This window comes from Diadema setosum, chromosome 1, assembly GCF_964275005.1.
Source record: "Diadema setosum chromosome 1, eeDiaSeto1, whole genome shotgun sequence".
In the NCBI taxonomy this organism is placed as follows: Eukaryota; Metazoa; Echinodermata; class Echinoidea; order Diadematoida; family Diadematidae; genus Diadema; species Diadema setosum.
Window position 1 is genome coordinate 40521418 of NC_092685.1, and position 27294 is coordinate 40548711.

A 27294-nucleotide genomic window follows, 5' to 3' on the forward strand; every position below is an offset into this window, starting at 1 on the left:
ACGTATTTCAGCTCATGAAATGTATTTTCATGGAATGGTTTTTCGTTCATCGAATGATTTTTTTTTTCGAAAGTATGGAAAGCCATGTATGTAAAACACTTTTTGTCAAATATATTTTGGGTCTAATAGATTTTTGTTGAAATGAATATATTTTGTCGAATATATTTTCGTCAGATATTTTTGGTCAAATATATTTTGGGTCAAACATATTTTGTGTCAAATATATTTTTGGTGAAATATATATTTTGTCGAATATATTTTTGGTCAAATATATTTTTGGTCAAATATAATTTTGGTCAAATATATTTTGGTGAAATATATATATATTTTTGTCAAATATATATTTTGGTCAAACCTATATATTTTTTTGTCAAATATATATTTTGTTTGAATATATTTTTGTCAAATACATATTTCATTGAATATATCTTTTATCAAATATATATTTTGTCGAATATATTTTTGTTGAATGAAATTTTACTTGATGAAATGGTTTTTTAGTTGGTGTCGAACATAAATATTTGATTCCCCTCTGGCGCGCCATACTCGAGATCCGAACGGTCATTATTTCGTCAACTCGTTGACATGCAACAAGACCCACGACTACTAAATTCAACAACGCGCGCTCTCAGAGACGATTATCATCATCCTTGTCGATGATATATGTTATAATAATGACAACGAACAGAGGCAACCGTGAATCCTATTGAAAGAACATTATAATTACATTGGTGTGATGAAAATATTTTTCTGCTACCCACTGTGCTGCTATGGTATTCTGTAACCATAATACGTTTGACTCGAATTGTATGCTTTTTGTGGCATTTCACTTATTCCGGTTATCTATCTACTCGTATGTAACATTGTGACGATACATTCCTTTCTATGCCTATGTGACTAATAATAATGCGATATGAAAATAGGATCCAGTCGCTTTAACAAAATTCATCGATAATGTTAAAATGAATGTAGGCTTACTAGCTTGGCAAGTGACGAGCTGATGATTATGCTAAAAATAATACGGTTATGTACATTTGTTGCCATTTTTCATATAATGTGTGCACTCGGAGATATAAGACCAGTCCTGGATTGAGAAAAGATAGACATAATAGTAGGGCGAAGGAATCCCCTTCTAACATGCTGAGGGTCAAAGAAAGATGAATTTTGAATCTCGACATACTTTTCGTTCGTCGGTCTATCTTTCATCGAAAGGATCGTTGATCCGAAAGTGAAATAAGGTTCGTTATTCCGAAGGTAAGTTAATCCAAAAATGAAAATAAAAATAAGATTCGTTATTTCGAATGTTCGTATGATTCCCAAGGTTCATTAGTGCGCATTTTTTTTTTTTTTCCATTTTTGGATTAACGAACCTTCGGAAGAACGAACCCTTTTTCATTTTCGGACTATAACAAACCACATGATAACGAAGCTTACAGTAGCTTAGGAATAACGAACTTTCGGAATGATGTCACAAATGTTTGGATCAATGAACCCTTTCCCATTTTCGGATTAACTAACACCTAGGCATGTGGAATTTGTGTGTTTCTGAATAACGAACTTTCGGAACACCTAGTCTCAACACAGTGAGTGATAAGCCTGCGTTTCTGAAACCAGAGAATACTGCAATCAAATATTTGTTGTATGAAAGGAACATTTTTTGCCGTAGTTCGCATGATCATGATGAATACCTATCACAATAGTTTGAATTATTTTTTCACTGATTTTTATATTTGGTATTACCCCTGCTTTCTGAAAGTGGCAAATCATCTCACTCTTCATTATGCTAGTAAAGTGAAATACGTAAGAGTTTGTTTGCAAAAACCGATAAGTCCATTTTTGCCAAATGGAGATATTTGCGATTAAAGTTCAAGAAAAATAAAGAGAATAATAAGAAAAATTTGCTTCTTTTGACCATAACTTCAAAAATATACCTTTATATGTAGTGAACAATACATCATTTAAAAGGTATTATTTTGTACTTTTTCACAGAGATCGTACTTCAAAATCTTCAAAAATGGACTTATCGGTTTTTGCAAACAAACCCTTCATATGTTAAATTTTCCCTGGTAAATTTTGTGGGCAATATTATGTTGGTAGGAATTCATAAACACACACACAACACAACACACCCACTCGGGAAGTCATTGAGCCATGCCCACATTGTCATAACTTTTTTTAGTGGACCTCCCATTTCTCTTTTCCTCTCTAAACATAACTTTTAATGTGTATTATTTTTATGATATAATTCCTTATTTACTCTGTGTTATGTTTTGTTGGAAGAAAAATGAGAATGGAAATGAATAAAATGAATGAATTGTGGTAATGTATATTTGACAATCCGTCGCAAAGCTCCACAGTAGTGATGGGAAACATTTATTTCAAGCTAATCACGTCTATGGAATATCATCCAAATATTTTTTGTACATTGCCTATCGATTAATTGCCGAAGTGTTACTAGTAGTTGAAGGGGAAAATCCCCAAACAAACCGCTGCATGTTGTCCAAAGAGTGTGGTGGAGAGGAGAAAAATCTCTTTGATGTTGTCTTGGTTCAAGAATTTAAAATGTCGCCATCTTTTGTCGGTGCACGGGCAATGTTAGCAGTCACTGCACGAATGAGGGGATACACTGCTAGCCTACATGACTGTGTGCACACACACGTACACACAAACCACCAGCAAGCCACATCACAGCTGCTCTGCATGTGTACAATGTAGCATGCAACACAAGCCCAATCGGCTCCATCGCTGGCTGTGGTCGGTATGGTGGAAAGATGGCTTCGTACATAGGAAACATTGCCTTCCCGTGCTTGACGCCAACGAAAGCAGTTTTTAGCTGCTTAATGCTTGCTGTGGCCTACGTCGGGAGCTTGTATGTATGGAAGAGAGAACTTCCAAGGTATAGTATACGGCAAGTGTCTCGTAAAATGTGGTAATTGAGGAATCTTGTGGAAAGAGTCGGGGAAATAGTACACATCTGTGACCCGAAAGTGAACGGAAGCTTGGCCGCGCGAACACCCAAGCGGCAGGCACGTTTACCCCGCCGCCGCCCCGAGACCTCGCGATCGCGGTGAGCACTGGGTCGTGTAAACGGCATTCTGCATCACAGGATCAGCATGATCAGGAGCCACATTTGTTAGCAGACCATTCATACTAAAAATCATAGCACTTTTTTAATGCTCTAGCGCCCAGTTATGGAGTAGAGTAGCCGATTCTATGGAACCCGATTTCCTGCTGTAACAAACGTGCAGTGAGAAATGAAGTTAAATTAATTAATTTAAACATGATTGATGCAGTTGTGTCTGTATTTTATACCACTCTGCTAACTATACTCAACAGGGCCCGGTCAGGCTACCACTCTGCTAAAATTGCAAAGAGCATTCATCACGGGTGTGTAAATCAGGTTTAACTGTGCATGTGTAGATTTATTTTGTTTATGTAAGAAATTACTGATTGAATTGGAATTGAATTTAATTATTTAAATTGAGACATGTGCCTACACCTGAACCTTCAAGTTCAATTTGCCTCTGCAATTTTCAGTAAAATGTAGTCATGTAGTTTATTGTAGAGTAGGCATAGGACTAACTGCGACCAGCCCCAACACTGCGTGTTGGGGCTGCGCATTGTAGGAGATATGATCATGACACGTGAAGTATAGCGCCTAAATATCAATATGAAATCGCAAAAATTCTGTAATATGAAGACTTACAGGTGAAGTTATAATGTTGAAGACTGACTGCGTTCAACTTTTGGTCCTGCCAATATTCCATTTCTGCTCGAATTGATGAGTTAAATACAACTCGGTCGAAAGGAACTTGGGAGAACGACATCTTATACAGTCAATGGATTTGAAACTTGTGCGCATGCGCTGGCCGTCAATTCATCTGTACAGCTGTAGCTTTATGGCAAGGCTGTATCATACTGTTGTGGCAAACCCTCTCGCTGTATATTGCGTTGCTTTCTGGGTGGGTACGCGCGCGCAGGCCTTGTCAGAAGGCTAAAAGCATTGCGACTCCGCCCAGCACATGAATATTTACGTGCGCAGTGTACTGCATACTGATTTCGAAAATGGTGAATGGGATGGGGAGCTAGGAGATGGACCTGTAAAAAAACGTTTTTTCAAGATCATTGGACCAGTGTGAACAAGAACAAGGTGAACGTATGGTAGGAATTAGATAAGAATCTTATGTATACTATAAAAGTAAGTTTTTTTCTAGTGAAATTCGAAACTTACGGAGGCGCGAAAATCTGTGACAGACTGTGTATGTTTTTTAAGCTTACCGATATAGCACTCTATTGACTCAGGACGCTCCCACAGTGTGAAGCTGTGTACACGGAGCGTCTCGGGGTTAGCATAGGACCTAACCGATAACCAATCTCTCATTTGTCGTTAGATCTACACTGTAGGTAAGTAAAGTAGATTCTTGTTAGTCTAGAGCCCTACTAGAACCTAATGGAGTTAATGTGCCCGTCAAGATCTAAAAATTTTTATAAAATTTTGTTTTTGTGATAGTGTAGGCATAACACTGATTAGGAAAGAGCTCCTTTTGCAAATTTTGGGACACCCACCCACCCCACTTCTGTTTGCACCATATTTATTAAAAATTGTTTTTTGTACTAGTTAAACGTGATTCATGCATGCACAGTGCCCCTGCCAGACCCTGCTGTATGCCGTGATCTACTCTTAATCAATCCTTTATGATTATTCTGTTGTGTCTTTACTATTAAAGGACAAGTTCACCTTCATTAACATAAGGATTGAGAGAATGTAGCAATATTAGTAGAACACATCATTGAAAGTTTGAGGAAAATCGGACAATCCGTTCAAAAGTTATGAATTTTTAAAGTTTTTGTGCAGTCACTGCTGGATGAGAAGACTACTGCAGTGTATGATGTCACATGCGTACAACAATATAAGGAAAATATAAAGAGAATTTCACAAAATTTCATCTTTTGAAAAAAGTACACATTGCCTTGACTCGTTACTGACATATGATATGGGTAATATCATTCCCATTGCCTTTAGAAAGAGGCAAGTCAAGTGCTCTTTTATTATGCGAAAAAAGTGAAAATATGTTGAATTTTCTTTACATTTTCTGTATACTGTTGTACTCATATGACATCACGAGCCTTAGTAGTCTCCTCGTCCGGCGGTTCCAACACAAAAATTTTAAAAATTCATAACTTTTGCATCGATTGTCCAATTTTCCTCAAACTTTCACTGATGTGTTCTACTAATATTGCTGCATTCTCTCAATCCTTATGTTTATGAAGGTGAACTTGTCCTTTAAATATTACCAAATCTTGTCGATATTGTCTGTACATATATACATGTAGGCCTACTGTTACGAGTGTACATGTACATGTATGTGTGTGGATGGGTTTACTACTCTTGCCATTGAATACTGTCTGTACTGTGAAAGTGTATACTTTCATAATGTGAGTAATTTTTCACGCTAGGCTGGGTATTATGAATTTAGCATGTTTTCAATTCCATGGAATTAGGACATTAATTACCAGAACATATGGCATGCAAGAGTATGCAAGAGTGCTTTTATTTTTAGCTTCTGGTTGCGTGAAATGCGCAAAAATTTCCACTATTACAGTAGGTTACCTAATCATTATGATGAGAAGAGTTCCAAATTGTCAATTGCCATTGGTTAAGCTTGCTGATAAGCAAAACCTCAAGGTCCATAATGAGCTTTATACTCTCATTCTCTGCAACTACTGTAAAAGCAGAAATGTTCATACCCATTTTAAAGGAACTGTACAGTGCTGGTTGAGGTGGGGATTCATGTTTTCAACATATTTAAGTGAGATAATGAGAAACCTATTATGAAATATGAAAGAGCATGTAATTTGAAGAAGGGTTCAACGTTTATTTGATGAAAATTGGTTTTCAAATGGCTGAGATATCCAAAAAGTGATAATAATAAAAGATGACAGGCCATGCCTTTTATTAGGATCTCTGTGTTTCACCTTGTTTTTGGATATCTCAGCCATTTCAAAACCGATTTTCATCAAATAAACTTTTGATACCCTTAGAATTGCATGCTCTTTGACATCTCAGAGAGTAGTTTCTGAATATCTCGCAAAACGTTAAATGCTAAATCCTCACCTCAACCAGAACTGTACACACCCTTTAATATTGCAAAGTTTGCAAGAACCAAGATTCGCATTGAATGCCAGAAGCAATTACAAAATGAAAATTTCATGCAGTGAAATATCTTGTTTTACATAGGTACAATGTATAACTAATGCAATGCATTGTCAGAACTGACATGCACTCTTTAAATCAATGTATTAATTGCCAATTGAAAGTACTTCAGTTTGTTACCTAGCATGTAATTCGGGTATACAATGAATTTCCTTGAATCAGGAAGTGATTCTCAGTAGATTCTTAGCCGGTTGCAACCCGGTTGCAACAGCCGTGCGTTGCACACAATCACTTTACATTCACCTGGCTCACTTCCTTGTATAGGGTCCAGAGAGCAGACATCTCTGAGGGAAGTAAGCATGCCAAGGGAGGGTGTGGTCTTCACACTTGTGCGCAGTTTTTACATTTTGTTTTAAACAGCAACATAATCTAAAAAAAAAAAAAATCCCGCTGCTGAGTGCTGATATTCATTTCTTTTTTGAAAATTTTCAGCATGAATCCTGCACGGGAGCTATCACTTATAATCCATTTGGCCCATCATCTGATGATGATGATACTTATAATTGCAGGAAATCGCCAAGAAAAGATGTGTCTTACCTGCTTAAATAGGCAGTTGGGCAAATATCCTATACTTGGCATTTCCCTCTAGCCCATCACTTAAGTTTAATAGCCCCAGGCAAGCTGGTATGTGTGTATTTGTATCACCGTGACTCACTGTAATTATCATTATGATTTCATTTTTCTTACAAGGTCCATGATTTATTCAGCAATATTTTTAGAGCTACATATACACTGGAGAAGAAAAACTGTATCACTGTAGCCCTGGAATTATACTCATACTCAATACCTGGAGGGAGAAGGAGAATGAGAGAAGCAGCTATGTCAATTCATGTCATATAGCTTGCCGTATGAGATGGGCTACGGTAGCTGTAAGGCCATTTGAGCTGTGCTGTGGCTGTGGGTAGCCCTTATTAACCCTTTACATGCTTTGAGTGCCAAATTGGCACAGATAACCACATAGCATTGTACACACTCTCCAAAGTTCCCATGCACACTAAGGGTTGGGAAATTTTACAAAATAATAGAATGTGAACACAATATCACCAGTTGTGAATGCTATCCGTCAACTTATTTTTTTTTTTTTTTTTTTTGCGTCATGATAGGATTATCCTTATGAGTTTGTTGTTGTTTTTTTTTTCTGGAAGCTTGGCTTTTACTCTAATGTTTATACTGTTTATTAAAAAAAAAATAAGTATTACACTTTGAAACATTGAATGAACATGACATTGTATGTGCCCTGCCATTTCAAATGCAAATTGCTAGTGTGCCAAAGTTTAAAGGGATGGTACAGTTTTGGTTGAGATGGGGCTTCTGGTTTCCAATGTTTTTATTTTTTTTTTATGATGATTTTTTTTGAGACAATGAGAAACCTCTCATGAAATATGAAAGAGCATATAATTCTACATGTAAGAGGAATTGATAGTTTATTTGATAAAAGTCAGTTTTGAAATGGCTGAGATATCCAGAACAAAGCGATCCTAATAAGAGGTGGAACCCACCTTTTATTAGGATCGCTTTGTTTTACTTTGTTTTTGGATGTCTAAGCCATTTCAAAACTAATTTTTATCAAATAAACTTTGATTTCCTCATAGAATTGTATGCTCTTTAACATTTCTTAAAGTGGTTTCTAAGTATCTGTCTAAACGTTTACAACTGAATCCTCACCTCAACCAATACTATAAGATTTGAAGGTTGTTGACTTAAGGGGATGCAGATTGCCATGGGTATATTTTAGATAGAGCTCTCCTGGGTTCTGCTGCATACTGACATTTTGATGGATTACAGGATGAAAAGAAAACTAGAGTCTAGTGTAGCTGGGTTTTTGTTTTGTTTTGTTTTGGTTTTTTTGTCTGTTGGTGTGTCCACATTGACAGGTATGGTGTGTACAAGCACAATCTGTCAACACCATCAGTATACATGTGATACAGTGTCAATGTGACTGCAGTCTCATTCTCTTTTTCTTTAGGGGATGTGCACACAGTAATACTCAGAAATTATTACAGTCAAACCTGCCTTAGCGACCACCTGTCTATAGCGACCGCCTGTCTATAGCGGCCACTGAAAAATCCCCCCCGAGAGAAAAGCCCTGTTAAGACCCTGTGTATAGCGGCCACCTGTCTAACGCAGCCAGCGGCCATAAATCTTGTTTCCCGCGGTAGATTTTAACCTGTATATAGCGGCCAAAAACCCAATGGAGCCAATAATTCAGTGTGTTTTTCTGCTTTGTAGTCATGCGGTAACGTTCAGTGATCGCCACTGCTGCATTCATCCCTCATTCAGTCATAATAATGCACTAGTTTAAGCTTTCTTCACGACAATACACATACTACTGTGCAACAATTTTATATACACCGGCATGGTTAAATGCATGAAACACGTACACGGTGTGTGCATACATACACATATACTGTACATATACATTTGTACATGTAAGGATACAACGATGATACATGTACATGTAAGCAGTGCACACAAAGTTGGATTACCTGCCTTAGGGGCCACCTGTCTAAAACGGCCACTTTTTCCATCTCCCTTGGGTGGCCGCTATAGACAGGTTTTACTGTAATTGCCTTCCAGTTAAACATTGTGCATCTAAACTCAAAACTTAAAATTTACTATGATTGCATGCATGCATTAGCTTTATCTGGGGCTCTTTCCATTTTTTGTGCACTATACTACCCCTTTGGGCTTCTTGTGTGTCAATCTATTGTTGCCTTTGCCATTTGAAGTGGACCCCTAACCTTCATCAACAATTAAACGTACTTGCAGATGAAATTTTCAAAGGTGAGGTACTATTCATATTTGTGAACTTGGTCCCTGTGTGAATAACCTTTTACCAAGCTACGTAAATACTGGAAATTGTGATGCAGTATGATAACACTATATTCTGCAAAGTTTCTGGTACAAAGGATTACCACATCCCCTCCTCCCCCACCACACACAATTAATTGGGAGGCTGGAGCTTTAAATTTAAAGTTACAGATAAGTAGAATACAAATTTATAAATATTTTTCATTACATGGCATCCAAAGAAGATCTTTGTTGTAAGTGCTGTCTGCAGTATACACTGGTCAAACACTCATACAGTCCTCAAATATGATACAAGGATTTCAATTTCAAATGATAGTGAGTCTGGTGGTGGTCAAACTTTTACAGATAAAGGGTAAGTCATTGTTTTTACTGGCTATGTTGCCTCTTCCTTGCAAATAGCAATGCATTGATAAAAGGAGAGGTCATCCTTTGGATGTCTTAACCTGTTGAAGACCGGCTGATTTTGCTCTAACACACATTTCCAATGGACACCTCCCCGAGTATACTCGGGGACAAGTCTTCAGTGGGTTAATATGAAACTAGTCTCTTCTTCTTCTTTTTTTTTATGCAGTACTATAGCTCTAGAGCGTTTTTATAGGCCTATCACTGGAGTAATCAAGAAACTTGATCATGGATCTCATCTGTCTTATCAAAGCCATTTATCTGGCTTGAGTAGGATTACAGCTTCCCGGTTAAAAACCTTAGTGACCAAACAAGGGGACATCTAATCTTGACACTGAGACTACTTCTTGTTTCCCCGGAGGTGACTGCTTAGAAGGGTAACTGGCCTAACTCCCGATCTTGATAGGGACGTAAAGCACGAATTTGAGTTTGTATCTCTCCGCGGCTGATGGTGTGGTAAAGTTCGGTATGCGCGCCGGGTATTCATCCAGGATTGCCTCCCAACGTTCTGTGTGCATGACTACAGTACTGCACCCTGTTGGTCCTAGGGCAATTTGGGACAGTGGGGAAATATTGGGTCAGTTACCTGCAAAATCGTGCTCCTGACTTTGGCAGATATAGAATGTGATTGGAAATTAACAACAACAACTAAAAAGACACAAACAATGATGTATGTTATTGTGCTATTGAAATCAAATATTACACCTCCATAAATCTTCTGAATGCAAACAAAATGATGCAGTTCAAGATATTTTATATCATACCTCTGTACTCCTTAAAATCATGAATTGCTGTAGCATTAAACTTATGCTGAGTTACAATGTATGTTCGTCTATTGCTTTTTGTACATGGCCTGTTGATGCCCTCAGTATTTTATTCCAAAGCTCACCTCACAATGGATATAAGACTTTTCAGCTCCCAGCTTGTTAAGTGTTTGTTTAATTTACCTGCTCTTCCCTATGCAACAGAGATGTATATACATTACTTTTGGCAACATCTTCCTATCATGAAGGAAATGCCTAGAGCTGCAAGTGTTTTTAAGGGAAAGAAAAACTGTAGGTACAATATATTTTTCATTTGATTACTTTTTTAGTAGTACTTGTAAAGGATACTGCACGATGTCTATTACATGACTTGTATCATTAATAACTTTAAAAGCATTCTTCCTTTGTCTCTTTGTTTTTTGTTGCTCCTTATTTGTAGTTGTCTTGCATTTGTATCAGTGCTTGATTGCTTGTAACAGATTTTCTGAAAAATCTGATTTATCTCTTTTTAACAGACAGTTGTTGTAGTTTTGCTGATGCCGTGGCTGTAATTGCAGGTTAAACCAGGATATTGTTCAGGTTCAGTTTAACAGACCATTTGTTGACAATCTACTTGAGTCGATAAAGACATTCCTACAATTTGTCATGATTCTCTCAATGAGCAGTTCGGGAAGTACCTGTACTTTAAACTGTGGTGAGCAGGAGTCTATCATTCTGGTGCAGTTAATGCATGGTTTGCTTTGGTTCCGATAGTCTATGGCTATACTGTTGATGGCGTTCATTATGATAGCCAGAGCTCAATGTCATCCCCACATATCACCATCAACGTATGATTAATGACATGATGCGCAGCATGTGCTTCATGGCATTAAATTATTTTGAATACTGAAATGTCCCCTCCTTCCTTTCTGCGTGCACCCCTCCCCATTGTTCTTCTGGTGAAGAAACAATAAAAAGTATGCTTTTTTGCTGTCACTTTAAAAGGCCATTCACAGTTACCATGAAATGACTTGCTAAATCATGCAGCATATCGAAATGTGAGCACAAACACCTTACAAAATGCCACTGTGGTATTTAGGGCGGTAATTCAAACTTTGCACAAATTGTGCATTGATGTGACATTGGTGCATGAATCCTGTCACAAAATACCAATTACCGCTCTGAGGTGTATTTATCATGTGACCTGACACATGTCATGCCCTCTCCCATAGGAAATTTTGCGTATATGCTCAGTGCTTATGCTTCAGAGAGATGTATGTACTTTCTGGCTAGCCTAACTTGATTAGCCTTACACTGTGAGAAATACCAACAATATACTGTAAAAGTGGATATTTTTGTGCGACTCATTTTTTGCGCTTTGCCGCATAAGAAGAGTTTCGCATGTTTTTAATTCCGCGGGATCAAGACATCAGTTACAGGAACATATGGCAAGCAAAAATATTTGCGTGCTTTTATTTTTGCGCTGGTTTCTGATTGCGCAAAATGCGCGAAAATTTCAACACTGCGAAAATTTCCAATTTTACAGTACTGTGAATTAATCAGTACATTCAGAGTATAATAATTATGCAATATATCTCTTCTTTCCTTCTGTGATTTTTAGCTAGTTTGTGTATATTCCAAGATTCTGGTGAAAAAGTTCAATCTGTAAGACGAAGGTTCATCTACAAAGAAGGAAGAAGAATTTTTTTTATTTTCTCCCCCGTTCTCTCTGCTTTGAATTTCCAACCTCTTTTAGCACCAGGTGTAGGCTTGGTAATTATTGTGTATAAAAATATATGTGTTTTTCACAGCATGCAGTCAGGATTCTACTTCTGGTGGGTTGACATGAATAAGATAACAGTGATTATAAAATGTTCCACTGGCTGGCCACAAAAAGCAGGTGCTACACTGCACAATTCCAAATTTGCGCAGTAATTCCTCTAATTATGCCAGGTGACGGCAGAGTTATCTCACTCATTTGGGTTCCCAGCCAGACTGCGCTAAACTCGCGTGCTAATTTGGGAAACAGGTTATTTTTGCGCTATATTTTAACATGTGTTGCTAATCAGCATGACGGCCGCTTTTGAACACAGTTTGTGGTTTATGGGCCAGACTTTTGGCTGAAGGTTGCCACTGTCTACTTACTTTACTTTTTCCTTCCGCTTGTACCCGAGGGCATCGCGGGGAGACATAAGCGTCTATTTGCTGCAAGGCGGGTAGCCTGGAGAAGGGACATATCGCGAGCATTCAGGGTATCTGCCACAGAGTCTCTCCACGTCGCCTTGGTCTGTCTCTGGCTCTTACAACAGAGTATCTCAGGTTGTAAGCTTGTAAGGGGGGCTGGTTTGGTGGCAATCGTGTGAGGTGACCGAACCATTTAATACATCGATGCTTAATAATAGTAGGACAGATGTGGCACCTACCATGTCTCTGATCACCTCGTTACGTATCATGTCCCTCCTGGGGGTGTTTCATAAAGCTGTTCGTAAAGTTACGAACAACTTACGAGCGACTGGTGATCAGTTGTTATGTGCTATACTTACTAGAATTTCAATAATTCAGCACAAGAACTGATCACCAGTCGCTCGTAAGTCGTTCGTAACTTTACAAACAACTTTATGAAACACCCCCCTGCAGTGCTGCAGCCTGGGGTCCGTTGCATAAAACTCCAACCGGATTTTTTTCCGGTTGAAATCACAAAATTCCGGTTGAAAGCTCCCAACCAGAGTTTTTATGCAACGGATTTTACATTCTTAGGTTAGCAACCTTAAAAAAATCAGGTTGGGCAAATCCCAACCTGAATTTTCTAAGGTTGTTCAAAAAGTTTTATGCAACCGGACCCAGGTCTTGTTCACGGCTTTCCTCAGACACTTCATCTCGCACATTACCAGCTTCTGCTCAAGAGTTCTTGTTAGGGGCCATGTCTGGCACTGGTAAGTGAGAGTTGGCAGGAAGATGGTGTTGATGAGCTTTGCCTTTGTGCACATTGGGATATTGGGGTGTCTAAGAAAGGGGTGTCTAAGAAGGGGGGCCAGTTGGTAGCTGACTGCGTTTGCTTTCTGACAGCATGTTTCTATTTTTCTGTCTAGTTTCCCATCTTCTGTAAACATACTGCCCAGGTACTTGGACTCGGTTGTCTGCTTCAGTTGAGCTCCATTGATGTTGATTTCAAGCTTCTCTGGGGTTCTACTGACTGTCATGGCTTCAGTCTTACTCACACTGATTTTCATGTCATAACTCTCACAGCATGCGTTGAGCAGATCTGTGTGCTCCTGCAGTTTATCCTTGTTCTTGTTCATTGTGGCTTGAGGTATTAATGTAATATTGTGGTGTGCAGTGTATGAGTGCAAAAAGTTTAGGCAAGTTTCACATTCAGATTCCAGATCTTACCTCTGTCATGGGATATATGGATTGTGGTGATATTATTTGCAATTGAGATTATGATAGTGCCTTAATGATTTTCATGTTATTTCTAGGCTGTGAAACACTGCCTAATAGGTATGTGTACCAATTGAAATTGTGCAACAGACCTTATTCTTCAAAACTTCCTTTACAGAAAACCACACTTGTGACAAGACATGCCATGTACCCTTGTTTCCCTATTATGATACCAAGGATTCCGTGTCAGGAGAAAATTTGGAAGATATTTAACTGATTATAGTTTGATTTTCATAGGCTGAAATATTACATATTATGGAATACTTTCTCTCTCACACATTTTTTGATTTTATGACATTTTATATGAAAATTTTTAAGTTTCCCATACCCGTATTTGAGTATTTATAAAGTGGATACAGGGTGTGCTGTTGTCGTGTACACCTGTGTGTGTGTGTGTGTGTGTGTGTGTGTGTGTGTGTTAGATGTAAATTCCATCTAGAGGTCATTCATACCTGTAATGCATTCACAGGGTGCACATGTGGTTCACAGTGCATGCATCCAGGGATAGATCAAATGGCACTCTCTATGAGACACAAGTCATGGTAGGCATAAAATTTGCTGATTCTCTCTTTAACAGTTGTAAATCTCCCACACATTTGCACTGGTTTCATTTAAAGTCACTTTAAAGTGCAGCGTCGTGAAAATATCACTTGAATTTTGATGGTAATACAATGTATGTTGCTCTCTGTGAGCTTCAATGTTTGTCCTTTTTGTTTTCATCTCGAGCACAGAGAAATCAGAGCATCAAAGCAAGCGAATTTATGGTCAACCAGATCAGGACTGCTGTCATAAGGTGATCATTAGATAGAAAGTGAAAATGCATGAAGACAACTCCCTTTTTGAAGTGAGCAGGAAATCTGAGCTCTGTGTTAGGGATTCGTGCTTCCCATGTTTTATAGCAACGGCTATGGTAATCGTCATTAGGCAAACTTAATACAGTCTGCTGTGATGAATTTGCTATGGAGTGAGGCAAGGCTGTGGTGAATATTGAATCCAGATTTGTACCTTTTCTGCTTATCAAGTTTCTTGAATAGCGATGCGTGGTTCTTGATATCAGGACATTTTTTTTTCCCCCAAGTGTATCAAACCTTATAGAAGTCGGGTGCTACTTTGCACTCCGCAGATACTCTGGTCGTATTCACTCCTATCAAGAAGTGTAATTGTAATGCTGAATTACAAACACAATTGGAGTTACGATTCGAGTTATCATCCATTCACACGACTGAGGAAGGCTTCACGGATTCTGCGGTTTTGAGTTTTAGCGTGAGGAGGGAGGGCTGGCTTCTTTTCAAGTTCCCATCAATCACTACTGAGCGATACATAGCCTGCAATGCGAGCACTTGAGCGTGTTTCTTTCGGCGGAAGGGGTTGAAAGGTCACCACAAGCTCTGCCCACAGAAAAAAAAAAAATTTGGGGGTCGATCTGTTTCGTTACGTAATTCTGGCAAATTCTGATTGGAAAACACTTCCATACCCTCATTTGAAACATAATTTGAATTATGATTCATATCACCTTCCGTGATTCCAGTTTGTATTGGCAGGGTAAGAGTGCTTCATTTGAATCATGTAATGCTTCATTACAATCATGTTTCAAATTAAAGGGACTGTCCAGTACTGGTTGAGGTGGGGATTCATGTTTTGAACATTCCTAAGTGAGATAATGAGAAACCTCTTATGAAATATGAAAGAGCATTTAATTTTAAGAAGGATTCAACGTTTATTTGATGAAAATTGGTTTTCAAATGACTGAGATATCCAAAAAAGTAATAATAATAAAAGGCGACAGGCCACGCTTTTATTAGGATCTCTTTGTTTCACCTTATTTTTGGATATCTCAGCCATTCCAAAACCGATTTTCATCAAATAAACTTTTGATACCCCTTTAATAGAATTGCATGCTCTTTGACATCTCATAGAGTGATCTCTGAATATCTCGCAAAACGTTAAATGCTAAATCCTCACCTCGACCAGAACTGTACACACCCTTTAAGCGCTCTCGGTATACAGTGTATGTGAAAGCAAAGTCTGATTACAGGTCTCTGTGATTGATCAAACAAGAACTTGTCTGTCCCTCAAAAACAGTTGATTCAAAGCCAGTGGAAAACAGCCATGATGATTTGGAATAGATTCAAGTGACTGTCTTTGCCCTTTGTTTGTACTTTTGGTTTTATAGTGAGCCAAGGTATTTTGAGTAGCACATTTTGCATGCTGGTATTGTAGAAACTTCACATATTAGCACATTGTATAGTACACATTCCTTGCGATCTTCATGGTCCATGTATTGTTGCTTTCCATAAAGATGCTATTTGTGGTGGTGCAGATCCAGAAACTGTTGAAGTTTGCTGACTTCCCTAGATGATCAAATGATGTTCAACTGCATTGGGAAAAAAAAAAATGCTCTAGCCCATAAAGTTCTGAGAATTATGCTGTTGCTGAAAAAAACAAAAAAAAAAACTGTGAACAAATATCACCAAGCTATGACTGAATGGTATATTCTGACACAACTTTCTAAGGGAAATTTGGAATACGTAGATTTAGTCATTCACATATTTTCTCTATTTTTTGTTGTTGTTGAAACTTTTGATGTGCTTTTTAACCCTAATTTGTTATAGCATCATATTTACCAAAGATCATAGAGATGTTGATTGCATGTCAGATCATGTACCTTGGATTTTTCAAACGAAGTATTGCTTACCGGTCCCTTTTTAAGCCTCACACAGAGGGATGTAATATGTAGCAAAACAATGGATTTTATCACATGGAAAGCAGGACAACAGTATCACTATGAAGTCCCACTTAGAGTAGGTCTACAAAACCACATCCATAGGCCCATTTACACTTGCTTGGAAAAATTGTGATTTTTTTAAAATCGCGACATTTAGGTGCAAGTTGCTAAGCAACTACACCCAACGCCCTCAAAACATCGCTAGAAAAATCGCCAGCCAGAGTGCGATTTTTTTGAAACATTGCGATGTTTGAGGGGAAGTTTAGCGAGTGTAAACCCAAGCTGCAGAAATATCACGATTTTTCATCACGTGACTTTCAGTGTCGTATTGCACCGGGAGTTTACGCACGCTCCTGATCCCTCTTTGGAACATGTAGAGAGTACGTCGGCCGCTGGCCAGTACATGGTACATGCTGTACAGGTAAACGGCCGATCCTCGGCTCGTGGTCTCTCACCTTCGTGATGAAACTATATTGTATATGAAAACTAGTAACAGACCTGAAGTTCTCCAACCACGTATCATCACCCCATAACAACTTAACAAAATAATGTTCTCCCAGAAATGCGTTGATTTTGGAGTGCCCATACTGTGTACGTTGACTTTGTGGAATACAGGCCTATGTCAAGTGTTGGTAAACAATGGTGAGTTCTTGCTGTTGCCTGATGAAATACCAGTCCTAAAAAACGAGCCTACTTCTCACCTTTGTCATATCGGCGAAATTTCATGATCCTCCTGAATGCTACTTTCATCAACTTTCCCATACTAAGCTGAAGTTTTACACACCTGTTACGTACAAATCTAATATAGCGAGCTATATAGTTTTACCGTAAGTTTGCACTCTCGAGTAACACAAATTTATGTGTGCATTGGACTGATAAAAAGCCCTGGCTCAACATTCCAACCAGCTAGCTAGCTGTGAGCAAAATACTAGTAGTAGACTGCACTGCAGTGAATACGAATAGCCCACACTTCCACTCGTCTACCATGTTGAAGAGAGGTAAATTACACATGCGCACTACCGACCAAAAAATCGCAATGTTTCGCGAAGCTTAAATTTCGCATGTTTTTGCGCAAGTGTAAATGGTGGAACGAAAATATCACGATTTTAAAAATTGCACTGTTAGTAGGTGTAAATGCGGCTCATGTGAAATATTCATTTGTGTATTCTGACCTTGGCACTGTGAAATTTGAGTCGTGTTATGAATGCCTTGCTCATGAATGCATTTTGGACATTTATTTGTTTATTATCATTACATTTCTGTAGATTTTCGAGCACCAATTAGTTTTGCAGATGTTATTGCCTTTTGTTCAGGAAATATAATGGGATTCAAATATGAGCAAATAGCCAGACAACAACAAATACGGGTGAGGAAAAAAATATTTAGATCAAATATTGCAGTTAGAACACATGTCTGCAGTCTTTTTGTCCCTTTCATCTCTCTGTGAATCTTGATGTCTGTATTTGTTTGATGGTTAACAGTATCTAATTACTTTGGCAGTTGTAATACTGTTTATCCAGCAGAAAAATCGTATATACACTGCATAAGTGGAATTTAATGGAACAGTTCACTGCAGTGACATCAAAGTACGGTCAGAGGCTTAATCGCCATGGCAACTGTTCTGGGTGAAGTGATGCTATTCAAACGAGCCCATTGAGTGTTTTTGCCACAGCTATTGATAGTTCCATCCACTTGCGTTGTATGCCTTGATGGTATCCAGACATATTTGACGCACAAATAAAGGATCGCATGAATATTGACCGGACTATAAATTGCCACGCGTATGCATTTCTGCTGGTGTATATCGATATGTATAGCTCACTCTAAGGTGACACGCGCTCTCGCTGACAGCGGCCGTCATGAATTGGCCGTGGGATATTTATCAGCCCCCCCACGGGGGCAGTTTCCATCTCATACCAGAAAATTGCGAGATTGCATTTAACGAAATGAGTTTTCACCTGGTTGGATGTGGTGGTAGTGGAAGTGGTTGGTGGCCTTCTGCCTCCCCCCCCCCCCCCCCACAGGAATAGGATTGGATAGTTAAAGGGGGGGGGGGGGGGGAGGAGGTTGATAGATCGGTCCTTTGTTGAAGATGGAAACACACACAGACTCATTGCCATGATGCGGATGGGGGTCAATTAGCGAGAGTATTGATGAGTAGCGAACAATACCCTCCGTCAATAGGCCAATTTGTATGCGATGCACTAATGGGAAAGATAGGTTGTAAGCATAAGAATAGAGACTGTGGAAAATTAATGCAGTTGGTGATCTTTCCATATTATAAATCGCACCTTTTTTGTCATACAGACACGCGACTTAAAAGGTTTCAAGGTAGTGTGATGCAGGGCATACATGTACTTAATATATTTGTGATGCATTTTCAAGTTGTATACATTGTAGCTTCATTGATTAAAGGACAAATAAAATTGCTAAAATTAGGTTTTAAAAAATGGAAACTCACAAAAGAGAAAGAAGAAAAAGAAAGAAAGATCACTGAACTTGCTTACATGGTATCATAGAATCAACAAGATCTTGGCAAAGCACTTTGAAACCAAAGCACTATATGAATGAATATTTCATTATATTTTTATCATAACAGAAATAATTCAGTGGATATTCCAGACGGGTTAATAGTATACATGTATTTCATGGACACTCTTATTGATGGAAATTCTGAAAACTTCCTAGATATCAACTTTGTCTTTTATGTTGAATTATTGATACATAGCTCATAGGTTTGAACTGTATTGAAATATTATATTTGAAACAAAGCTAATGATATTTGTTTTTGTTGTTTTTTTCCCCCTAAGGATCAAGGCCAGTACTGCATCAGTGTTCCCAACTGTTACTTTTTGGCAGCAGGGGTATTTTGTCATGTTTTGGGCCAAAAATACTGCAGGTTTCATGGAAAAATACTGTTTTTTTCTGTTACTGTATTACTAAATAATACACATGGTGTCCACTGCAGGAAAGGTATTTTCCCAGTAAATGTATGCCTATTCATCCCTCAGAATATTCTATAGCAATGGTGTTTTCAAGGTTGGCATCCTCGCTGTATACATTCCGCCTTCACTTTCCTTTCTTCAGAGAAATATATATGTTTGGTACATCTAGCATCTAGATCACCTATAAAAGGGATGGTACCGTGTTGGTTTAGATGGGGCTGCAGCAGGTTTCCAATTGTTTTAGATATCTCAGTTATTTCAGAGCCGATTTTCATCAAGTGAACTTTCATTTCCCCTTAGAATCATATACTCTTTAACATTTTATGAGTGATTTCTAAATATCTCGGTAAATGTTAAAAGCTGAATCCTCACCTCAACCAATACTATACCATCATGAATTATGATATCTTTAAGTTGTGAAGTTTAATAATAGTCAACAAGAAGTAAAAATGGCAGAGTATTCTCTCACAAGATAAATGGATGCAAGGGGCTAGATGACTTTCTGGGAGTAAGAGAAAAGATAATGGGGGGGGGGGAGGGAATGGAGGAAGAAAAGAAGAGAGATACCTGTATATAGAGCAAGGGGAGATGATGGGTAGAGGTGTGAGAGAGCTTGATGGAGAAATACGAGACAGGGAGGGCAAGGAGGTCGAGAAGACAAAAATTCAGGATCGGACAGTGGCCTGATATCGACTCTCATTGTGGTGCACTCTGCTCTTTCTGGGGGGCACTCTGTCTGATGTTATTGCTCAGTGAGTCTGGTTTCCAGTAACCATGGTTACGGGGGAGAACCGTTGGATGATGGGGGAAAGTGCGTTGGTGTCTCTGTCCTCGTCTGAATGCTGGTCACAATTTTTTACTTTTTTTTTTTTTTTTAGCTGTGATGATTGGCATGTCACAATCTACCAGGAATGAAAAGGAGGTTACTGCTTTGAAAAAAATATGACTGAAAAAAAAAAAAAGAATAATGGACTTTTGCTTCATAACTGATGGCATGTGATTAGTGTCCGCTGAGAGCAGACTCCAGCAGTCATTTGATGCAATATTTGGTACCCTGGGGTACCAAATGAAAATTCGCCATTTTGTTGAATTAATTATTTTTTTTTTCAGCGCTGTACCCTGGCTTACCAAAAAATGTGTCAAAATATTTTTTAGTATTATTATGCACAAAAATGTTTTCTTATTTGTGATTATGCAACAATTAATGCATGCAAGTGTACTTCGAAAAACACCTATGGTGCTAGTTCATTGCTACGACTTTGCCGTATCCGAATTCGGAATCGGCGTATCTGAATTCGGATACGCATTATAAAATAATGGGCATGAGATGGCGCTGTACAACGCGGTACCCCGGGTTACAACGGTACCCCGGTGTACGGCGTGCCGAATCATTTAGACAGAGTTACATATATTGGTCAGCTAAGAACTAGAAGGGTGCCACTGTGGTCTTAAGATATGAGCAGAAAAACCAAAACAAAACAATGAATTTTGATGAAATAAAAAGTTTATTAAATCAAAAGTGGGTAGATTAATAAGCATTGCTCCAAATATAGGGTAAATTGAGCCCCTGTGGTTTTGACTTTTAACATTTTACTGAAAATGAAAATAATTTAGAATTGACATCATAATGTAGAGGAGATCAAGCTCTCAAACATGATACCAATAACTCAATGCCCCCCCCCCCCAAAAAAAAAAAAAAAAAAATTGCAATAAAGCCCTTCTGGTTCTCAGCCAGTGATACTGTATATGTACTTTTGCAGACGCAAATAAGCCAGTTTGTCATTAGCTCGTGTGCACATTTTGACAAATGACCTTCCTTTTTTCTCAGTTGCTTCTAAAGGCAGTTCCCTCGTCAAGGCGACATAATGCATAACCTTGCCGACATAACAACTTATAGGATTCATTTTCAAACAAAGAATGAACCTGGGTAGGTTACACATAGGTGACTAGAAGCATCCATTTCATTGTTTTGCATTGAAAGCATCAACAAACCTTTTCTATTATGATAATAACCAAATGCTAGGCTTTTCCAAATTAGCATTTTGTTGTTGTCAGGTGGACGTGATGTGGACACATAAGATGCTCATTCTGCTTGCGCTGCACTGTCGCACTTGCATTTGTGTGTGCAAAGCGCCTATGCAGCAGTTGACTTTTAATTAAGACATCCCTCTTAATATAACCCGCTTTGTGTAATGTGGTTGTTGATACATTCCATGGTTGTACGCAGTTTACGACATGTTTGCGAAATATAACATTTCTCATCCTTGTTATGATGGTAATGTGACAGCATTTCGACCATTTGCATGTCAGTATCTATGTAGTCATACATATTGAATTCTGCATTATTATCTCTGTAGTGAGTTCTGCTTTTGAAACAAATAAAGTGCTATGTTTGAATCCAATAGACTGCTTAGGTTTCATCCCAGTTTAGCTGTGTGCATTATCAAACATGCCATCCCCTTCAGAGTTAGGCGCGACACACTAGACAACACTCACGTGCAGGAGTTTTAGGTTTTTGTGTCGAGATGTGAAAATCTATTTTATGTACCTGAATAAATGCCTTTACTGTCATACATCTCTGTAGAGAATTCAACACTCATTCATATTGTGTCATATCAATGGCAGTGTTAGGTTGTGATAGTAAGCAAGTGTTAGGTTGTGATAGTAAGCAAATAACGTTGGTGAAGGTGATGGGACAAACTATCACTTCCGAGGCGATCTGGATGTAGCTATCTTTCCGAAGCGCAGTTGAGGAAAGACAGCGTACACATTCAGATCGCTGAGGAAGTGATAGTTTGTCTCATTGCCTGAAACTAAAAGTTTATTATTTGCTTTGTATTCCACATCTAAGGTCCTAGATATTCCCATTTCATTCCACATCTGAAACTGTTTTAGCTGTCTTTAGGTATCCTTAGGGCTTATGCTACGTAGTTTACTTTAGGCGCATGCGCGTAGATGACAAAACAACGAGTTTGCTCCGCGCACCACGGCACGGAAATAAAAGTGCGTTGCACTGTGGACTATCATTTTTTACCTAGTTAAGTGATAGTCCACAGTGCAATGCACTGTTATTTCGCGCGTACTTATCTCGCATTAGGACTGTGTGGACTGAAGAAATCAGCAAAACAAAAGGGACTATCATTATCAACATAGAGTGTAACAAGCTTTTCTTCTCAGGTTATGTGATGGGCAAAACTACGCTTTATCACGTGATCAGCTCTTGACCAATCCTAAAACAAGATTCTTAGTATGTGAAATATGATTCAGAATATCTGGCAGTAATCTCAAAAGCTACTTATGAATCAACTGAGAAAAACAAACAACAACCCAAAGTCTGGTTCCCATCTTGTGCACAAAAGACTTGAGCTCACTGAGGGGGAAAAAAGAAAACACCCCAAAGACAAAAAGAATAAAAAACAAACAAGGCAATGTTTAAAATTGTGAGTAATCAAAATGGTGCCTTTTTTTAGCCAATCGCACATGAGACGCCGCGCTGTAGCAGTTCTGGGCGTATTGGCGTGGCGTTCGAAAGAAGATCGAAACTGATGAGTGCAATCCAATATAGGGTGATTAAAATTCCATTTTTGATATGAAAAACTTAGTCTTATGCCATGACGTTTACTAATGTAGATGTCAAAAACTTATCAAAGATTTTATTTCCGCAAAAAGCCAAAATCGACAAAAATAATGGTCAAAATCTTTGTACCCCGCCTACGAGGGAATTTGCTCTTGCGACTTTTGCCTGAAACCATTGTCTCGGGTCACCTTTGGTCTAGAATGTATGATAAATTGATAGCTGTTTTTGCCCTTTAGTTTCTCTGAAGATGTATTGTTATGCTGGTCCATATCAATCTGGCGCCATTAAATATTATCATAGCATCACTCAGCAGCAGCAGCAGTAATAACTAGTTGGCTTTAGGATAATGCAGTTTCCTTCAGTTTTGCGTCCTAATGGGAACGGATTCATATTTCGAGAGCGAAAGACAGGTAATAAAAATAGGCAGTGCCCTCACAAGCGGGTCTTGGATAAATCTCCAGGGTTGACTGCGACTGGCGGACACATCCAGTTCAGATTTCTCCGTCTTTTATTTTGATCAACTTGCCCATTAAATGAGAGGAATAAGGAGAGGAAGGAGGTGCTCTTATGTTCATGTTCTTCCGTGCAGCCATGTCTCTTGGAAACTCTGTACTCATGGCTGCAAATCCACAAGTACAAGGTCACATTTTTGAAAGTACAGATGTGTTTTTTGACAAGATGTTGTGATGAACTTTGAAGAATAGAGCAAACATTGGTTAGCCATCATTCTTCATTCGTGAGTTGAGACCCATGGCAGTGGTGGCAGCCGTAAGTGTTGTATGGTGTTGATTACCCTCCTGGTCCTGTAGTGATGTTTCATTCTGCATGAATGTTGCTTGCATCACTTTGCTACTGCAATGTACACAGTGCCCCCCCCCCCCCCTTTTTTTTTCATCACAGAAAATGCCCACATTCAGTCTTGAAAGAGTCTGCTGGTAAAATTTCAGGAGTTTTTAAACAAAAATGAAAGCAAAAAAAAAACCTTAAAAAGATAAACAAAAAAAAAAACCCACAACAAACCAGAAACCCCCCCCCACACACACACATGCAATGAGTTTTATTTGAAGTCTATAGTAGAATAAATATATGTAAAACTCAGGTAAATCATTCTGTGAGGCAGATACACTGATCTTTGCTGAGATGGAATAGTAGGAGGGATGTATTGTTCTGAAGGGATATGTCCGCTACATTATTACTCCATCAATAGCCTCTGAATATTTGCAGTGCTATGACCAGTAGTTCTGTTTGCCCCGTCAAATATGATTTGCTGAGCGTGTCTGGTTCTGATGGCCAGAATCATTGTCTGGTGTCCACCGAGCACAGAAAATGTGTTTGCTGCAGTTTGCTTGCTGGTGTAAGCTTAGCCTTTGTCACAGACTCCCCTTGCTGTAGTAATCGTAAGATACTGTAAAACCAGAAATTTTCACTTGCATGAAACTTTCTTAAATTTCGCAAGGAGATTATAAAATTACACGAAATTAAAATGCTTGCGAATTTTTTTTTTTCTGTATACAATGCGTTGAATGCCAGTTTCAATTTGCGAAATTTCATGCCGCAAATGTTTCTGGCTTTACTGTGTGTTTGCAAGCAAAGTGTTGTCGTGACAGACAAAGTCAAGCTACGAGTGACAGGCAAGCGCAAACAAGAGGGTATTTGAAGACCCATTTTTGTGTCCTTATTCTTAATACGCCTTTGAATTGACTGAATTTTGTTACCAGGGTCTGGTAGCAAAAGTCACAGTCACTCAACAGAACGCTGTTCAGTGAAACTTGTGACTATAGTACATTTCGCAGTGAGGGTTGATAAGGGAATCTAGCAATTCTGATAGTTTTAAGTAACAACTGAATTATTCAGTGAATGAATTGTTCGGTAGGAGTAGTGTGCTGGTTAAGTTTCCTTCAGGCTTATGAATAATAATCTCAGTCGCAGATCTCAGAAGTCCCTCGCCTGACGTGCTCGGCTTCAGCCCTTCTGCATCTTTCTCCCGCTGCGTACTATTTCAAAAGTACCTTTTATGAGAGGCAAAGCTACTTTTTGTGAGAGGTAAACCTGAGCTAAATTCCCCATGAGGCCGTCGCCCAAGTCAAGCCTTGCTTTTGCTGACGGTCTCCTGCTTCCTAAAGTTGAATCCAATTTGCTGCCTTTCAAGATTTATACTGTATGTCAAAAAAAAAAAAAAAATTACAACAGGACCCTCCGCAATGATTTCTTTAAAAATAGTGAATCAATCCAAATACAAATTCAGGTATGAAACTATAACTCATTGCCCACATCTTACAGAAAACCCCATTCGATTTGCTTCAGTGGTCAAAGAGAAATGAGGAATTTTGTAGAGGATGTTAAGAATATCTTCCCTCCAAGTTCTGTCTATTGTATTCACACACAAAAGCATCGAAGTGCTATAAAACTTTGAAGAATCAGACTCATGCCATGCTTTCCAACATTCACATTTTTCTGTGACCGCTTAACCAAATTGAATGGGGTTTTCTGCAAAATAGAGCTAAGATGTTTTATCTTAAAGGGAAGGTAAACCCAAAGAGCAATGTGGATTGAGTGAAAGCAGCAACATTAGTAGAACACATCAGTGAAAGCTTGAGAAAAATCGGACAATCGATGCAAAAGTTATGAATTTTTAAAGTTTTGGTGTTGGAACCGCTGGATGAGGAGACTACTAGAGGATATGACGTATGAGTGGACAACAATACAAAGAAAATATAAAGGATATTCAACAAAAATTCACTTTTCTAGAATTATGAAAGAGCAGTGGACCAACCGCTTTCAGAAAGCAGGGGGAATAATTGCTACCCTTAACATATGTCAATATCAAGTTGATGGAATTTGTAATTTTCATGAAAAATGGATTTTTGTAGTATTTTCTTTATATTTTCTTGATATTGTAGTCCACTCATACGTCATAACCTCTAGTAGTCTCCTCATCCAGCGGTTCCAACATCAAAACTTAAAAAATTCATAACTTTTGCATCGATTGTCCGATTTTCTTCAAACTTTCACTGATGTGTTCTACTAATGTTGCTGCTTTCACTCAATCCACATTGTTTTGGGGGTTTATCTTCCCTTTAAGACTCTTTTAAGACAGTTTAATCATATTGGGTGTTATCAATGTGAAAATTTGATTGTAATTTTTTTTTTTTGGACATAATGTACAACCATGGATGTTTCGTAATGATTATGCTTCTAGCATCACATGCAATTTTACTTTCCTTTTGCTTCTATTTGATTTAGTTATAGTTCAATTCTTTTCAACAATGTAATGCTATTTTGTTTTGACTTGAGAAGCGGAGTAAATGCCAACAAACAAACAACAACTTAATGATTGCCAGTTCTAAAATAAAAGTGTGATTGTCTTTGAATAAGGCTAGTAGCATGGTACACAATGCAGCACTGCCTGTATTGCTTAATGTAGATACAAAGGCATTATGAGCAGTGTTATGTGTGTGTGTGTGTGTGCGTGTGTGTGTGTGTATTTGTGTGTCTATATGTTTTGTCAGTTTGATTGAGTGTGCAAACTGATTGGCTCACCATAGTGACTATGTTGTCTGGACAACTGCGCCTTCAATTTCAAACCTACTGAATTCTAGTCCTCCAAATTATATTCACATTGGGTACAATGTTTGAAGGCAGTGCCCCCATAATTCCCCGGTCAATAAGCAGCGGCCGAGTCGGTGTGACATATTTATCTAATTATGCAATTGATATACCCCATTTCTGTGAGAGTAGTGCGAAGTGGTGTGTAATGTAGAATCACTTTACTCTTCAGGTCTTCATTTTATACCGATCCAGCAACAACAAAAAACAACAACATAACTTTCTCGACAATTGCAGCTTACTGTAATTGCATTCACCATGGCAACATGAAAGCAGTAAGCAGATAGCTGAGTGTTTTCTTGATACTCTAGTGGCTGCAATTATTGTGGCGTGTGATGACAATTATCTGTGTAAGGCCACAAAACTTGGCCCTGGTCATTATAAAAAAATATCCATTGTAATTTGTATATAATTATGTATACCTACATATTGTCTAATAAGTTGTGCTTAATTGCTATAACCCAGTCTATCAACTATTACATACTTTCTGTATTAGAAATGTTATAATCTCTCTTTTTTTTTACATTATATAAATTGTCTGTTACATGGACATGTCTGAGATCAGATTATAATGCCTGCAAAGTAGCAGACAATAGTAAAACAGGAGTTTACCCATCATGCACAAGTAAATTTTGATATATACAGTGTACTGTGATTTATGCACAATGACAAGAACTGGGTTATCACAAAATGTGTTGGTTATACATTATCACAACTTCTCTAACAATCATGATTTTATTACATAAAAAAATCATTCTCTGGAAAGTTTCGCTGACATTTAAACAAAATGTCACAACCCTCCTCCTCCCTGTCCCTCCCCCACTTATCTCCCC

At 38.3% G+C, this 27294-nt stretch overlaps 1 protein-coding gene across 1 annotated transcript in view; it reads left to right on the plus strand.

Annotated features, from left to right (window-relative positions):
- The first annotated feature begins 2770 nt into the window (after positions 1–2770).
- Positions 2771–27294, plus strand: part of LOC140230512 (CAAX prenyl protease 2-like) — a 51373-nt gene continuing 26849 nt past the window's right edge. The window contains exon 1 of the mRNA XM_072310660.1: positions 2771–2896. Coding sequence (XP_072166761.1) covers positions 2772–2896 — 125 coding nt within the window. The 5' untranslated portion in view covers position 2771. The remainder of the gene's footprint in view (positions 2897–27294) is intronic.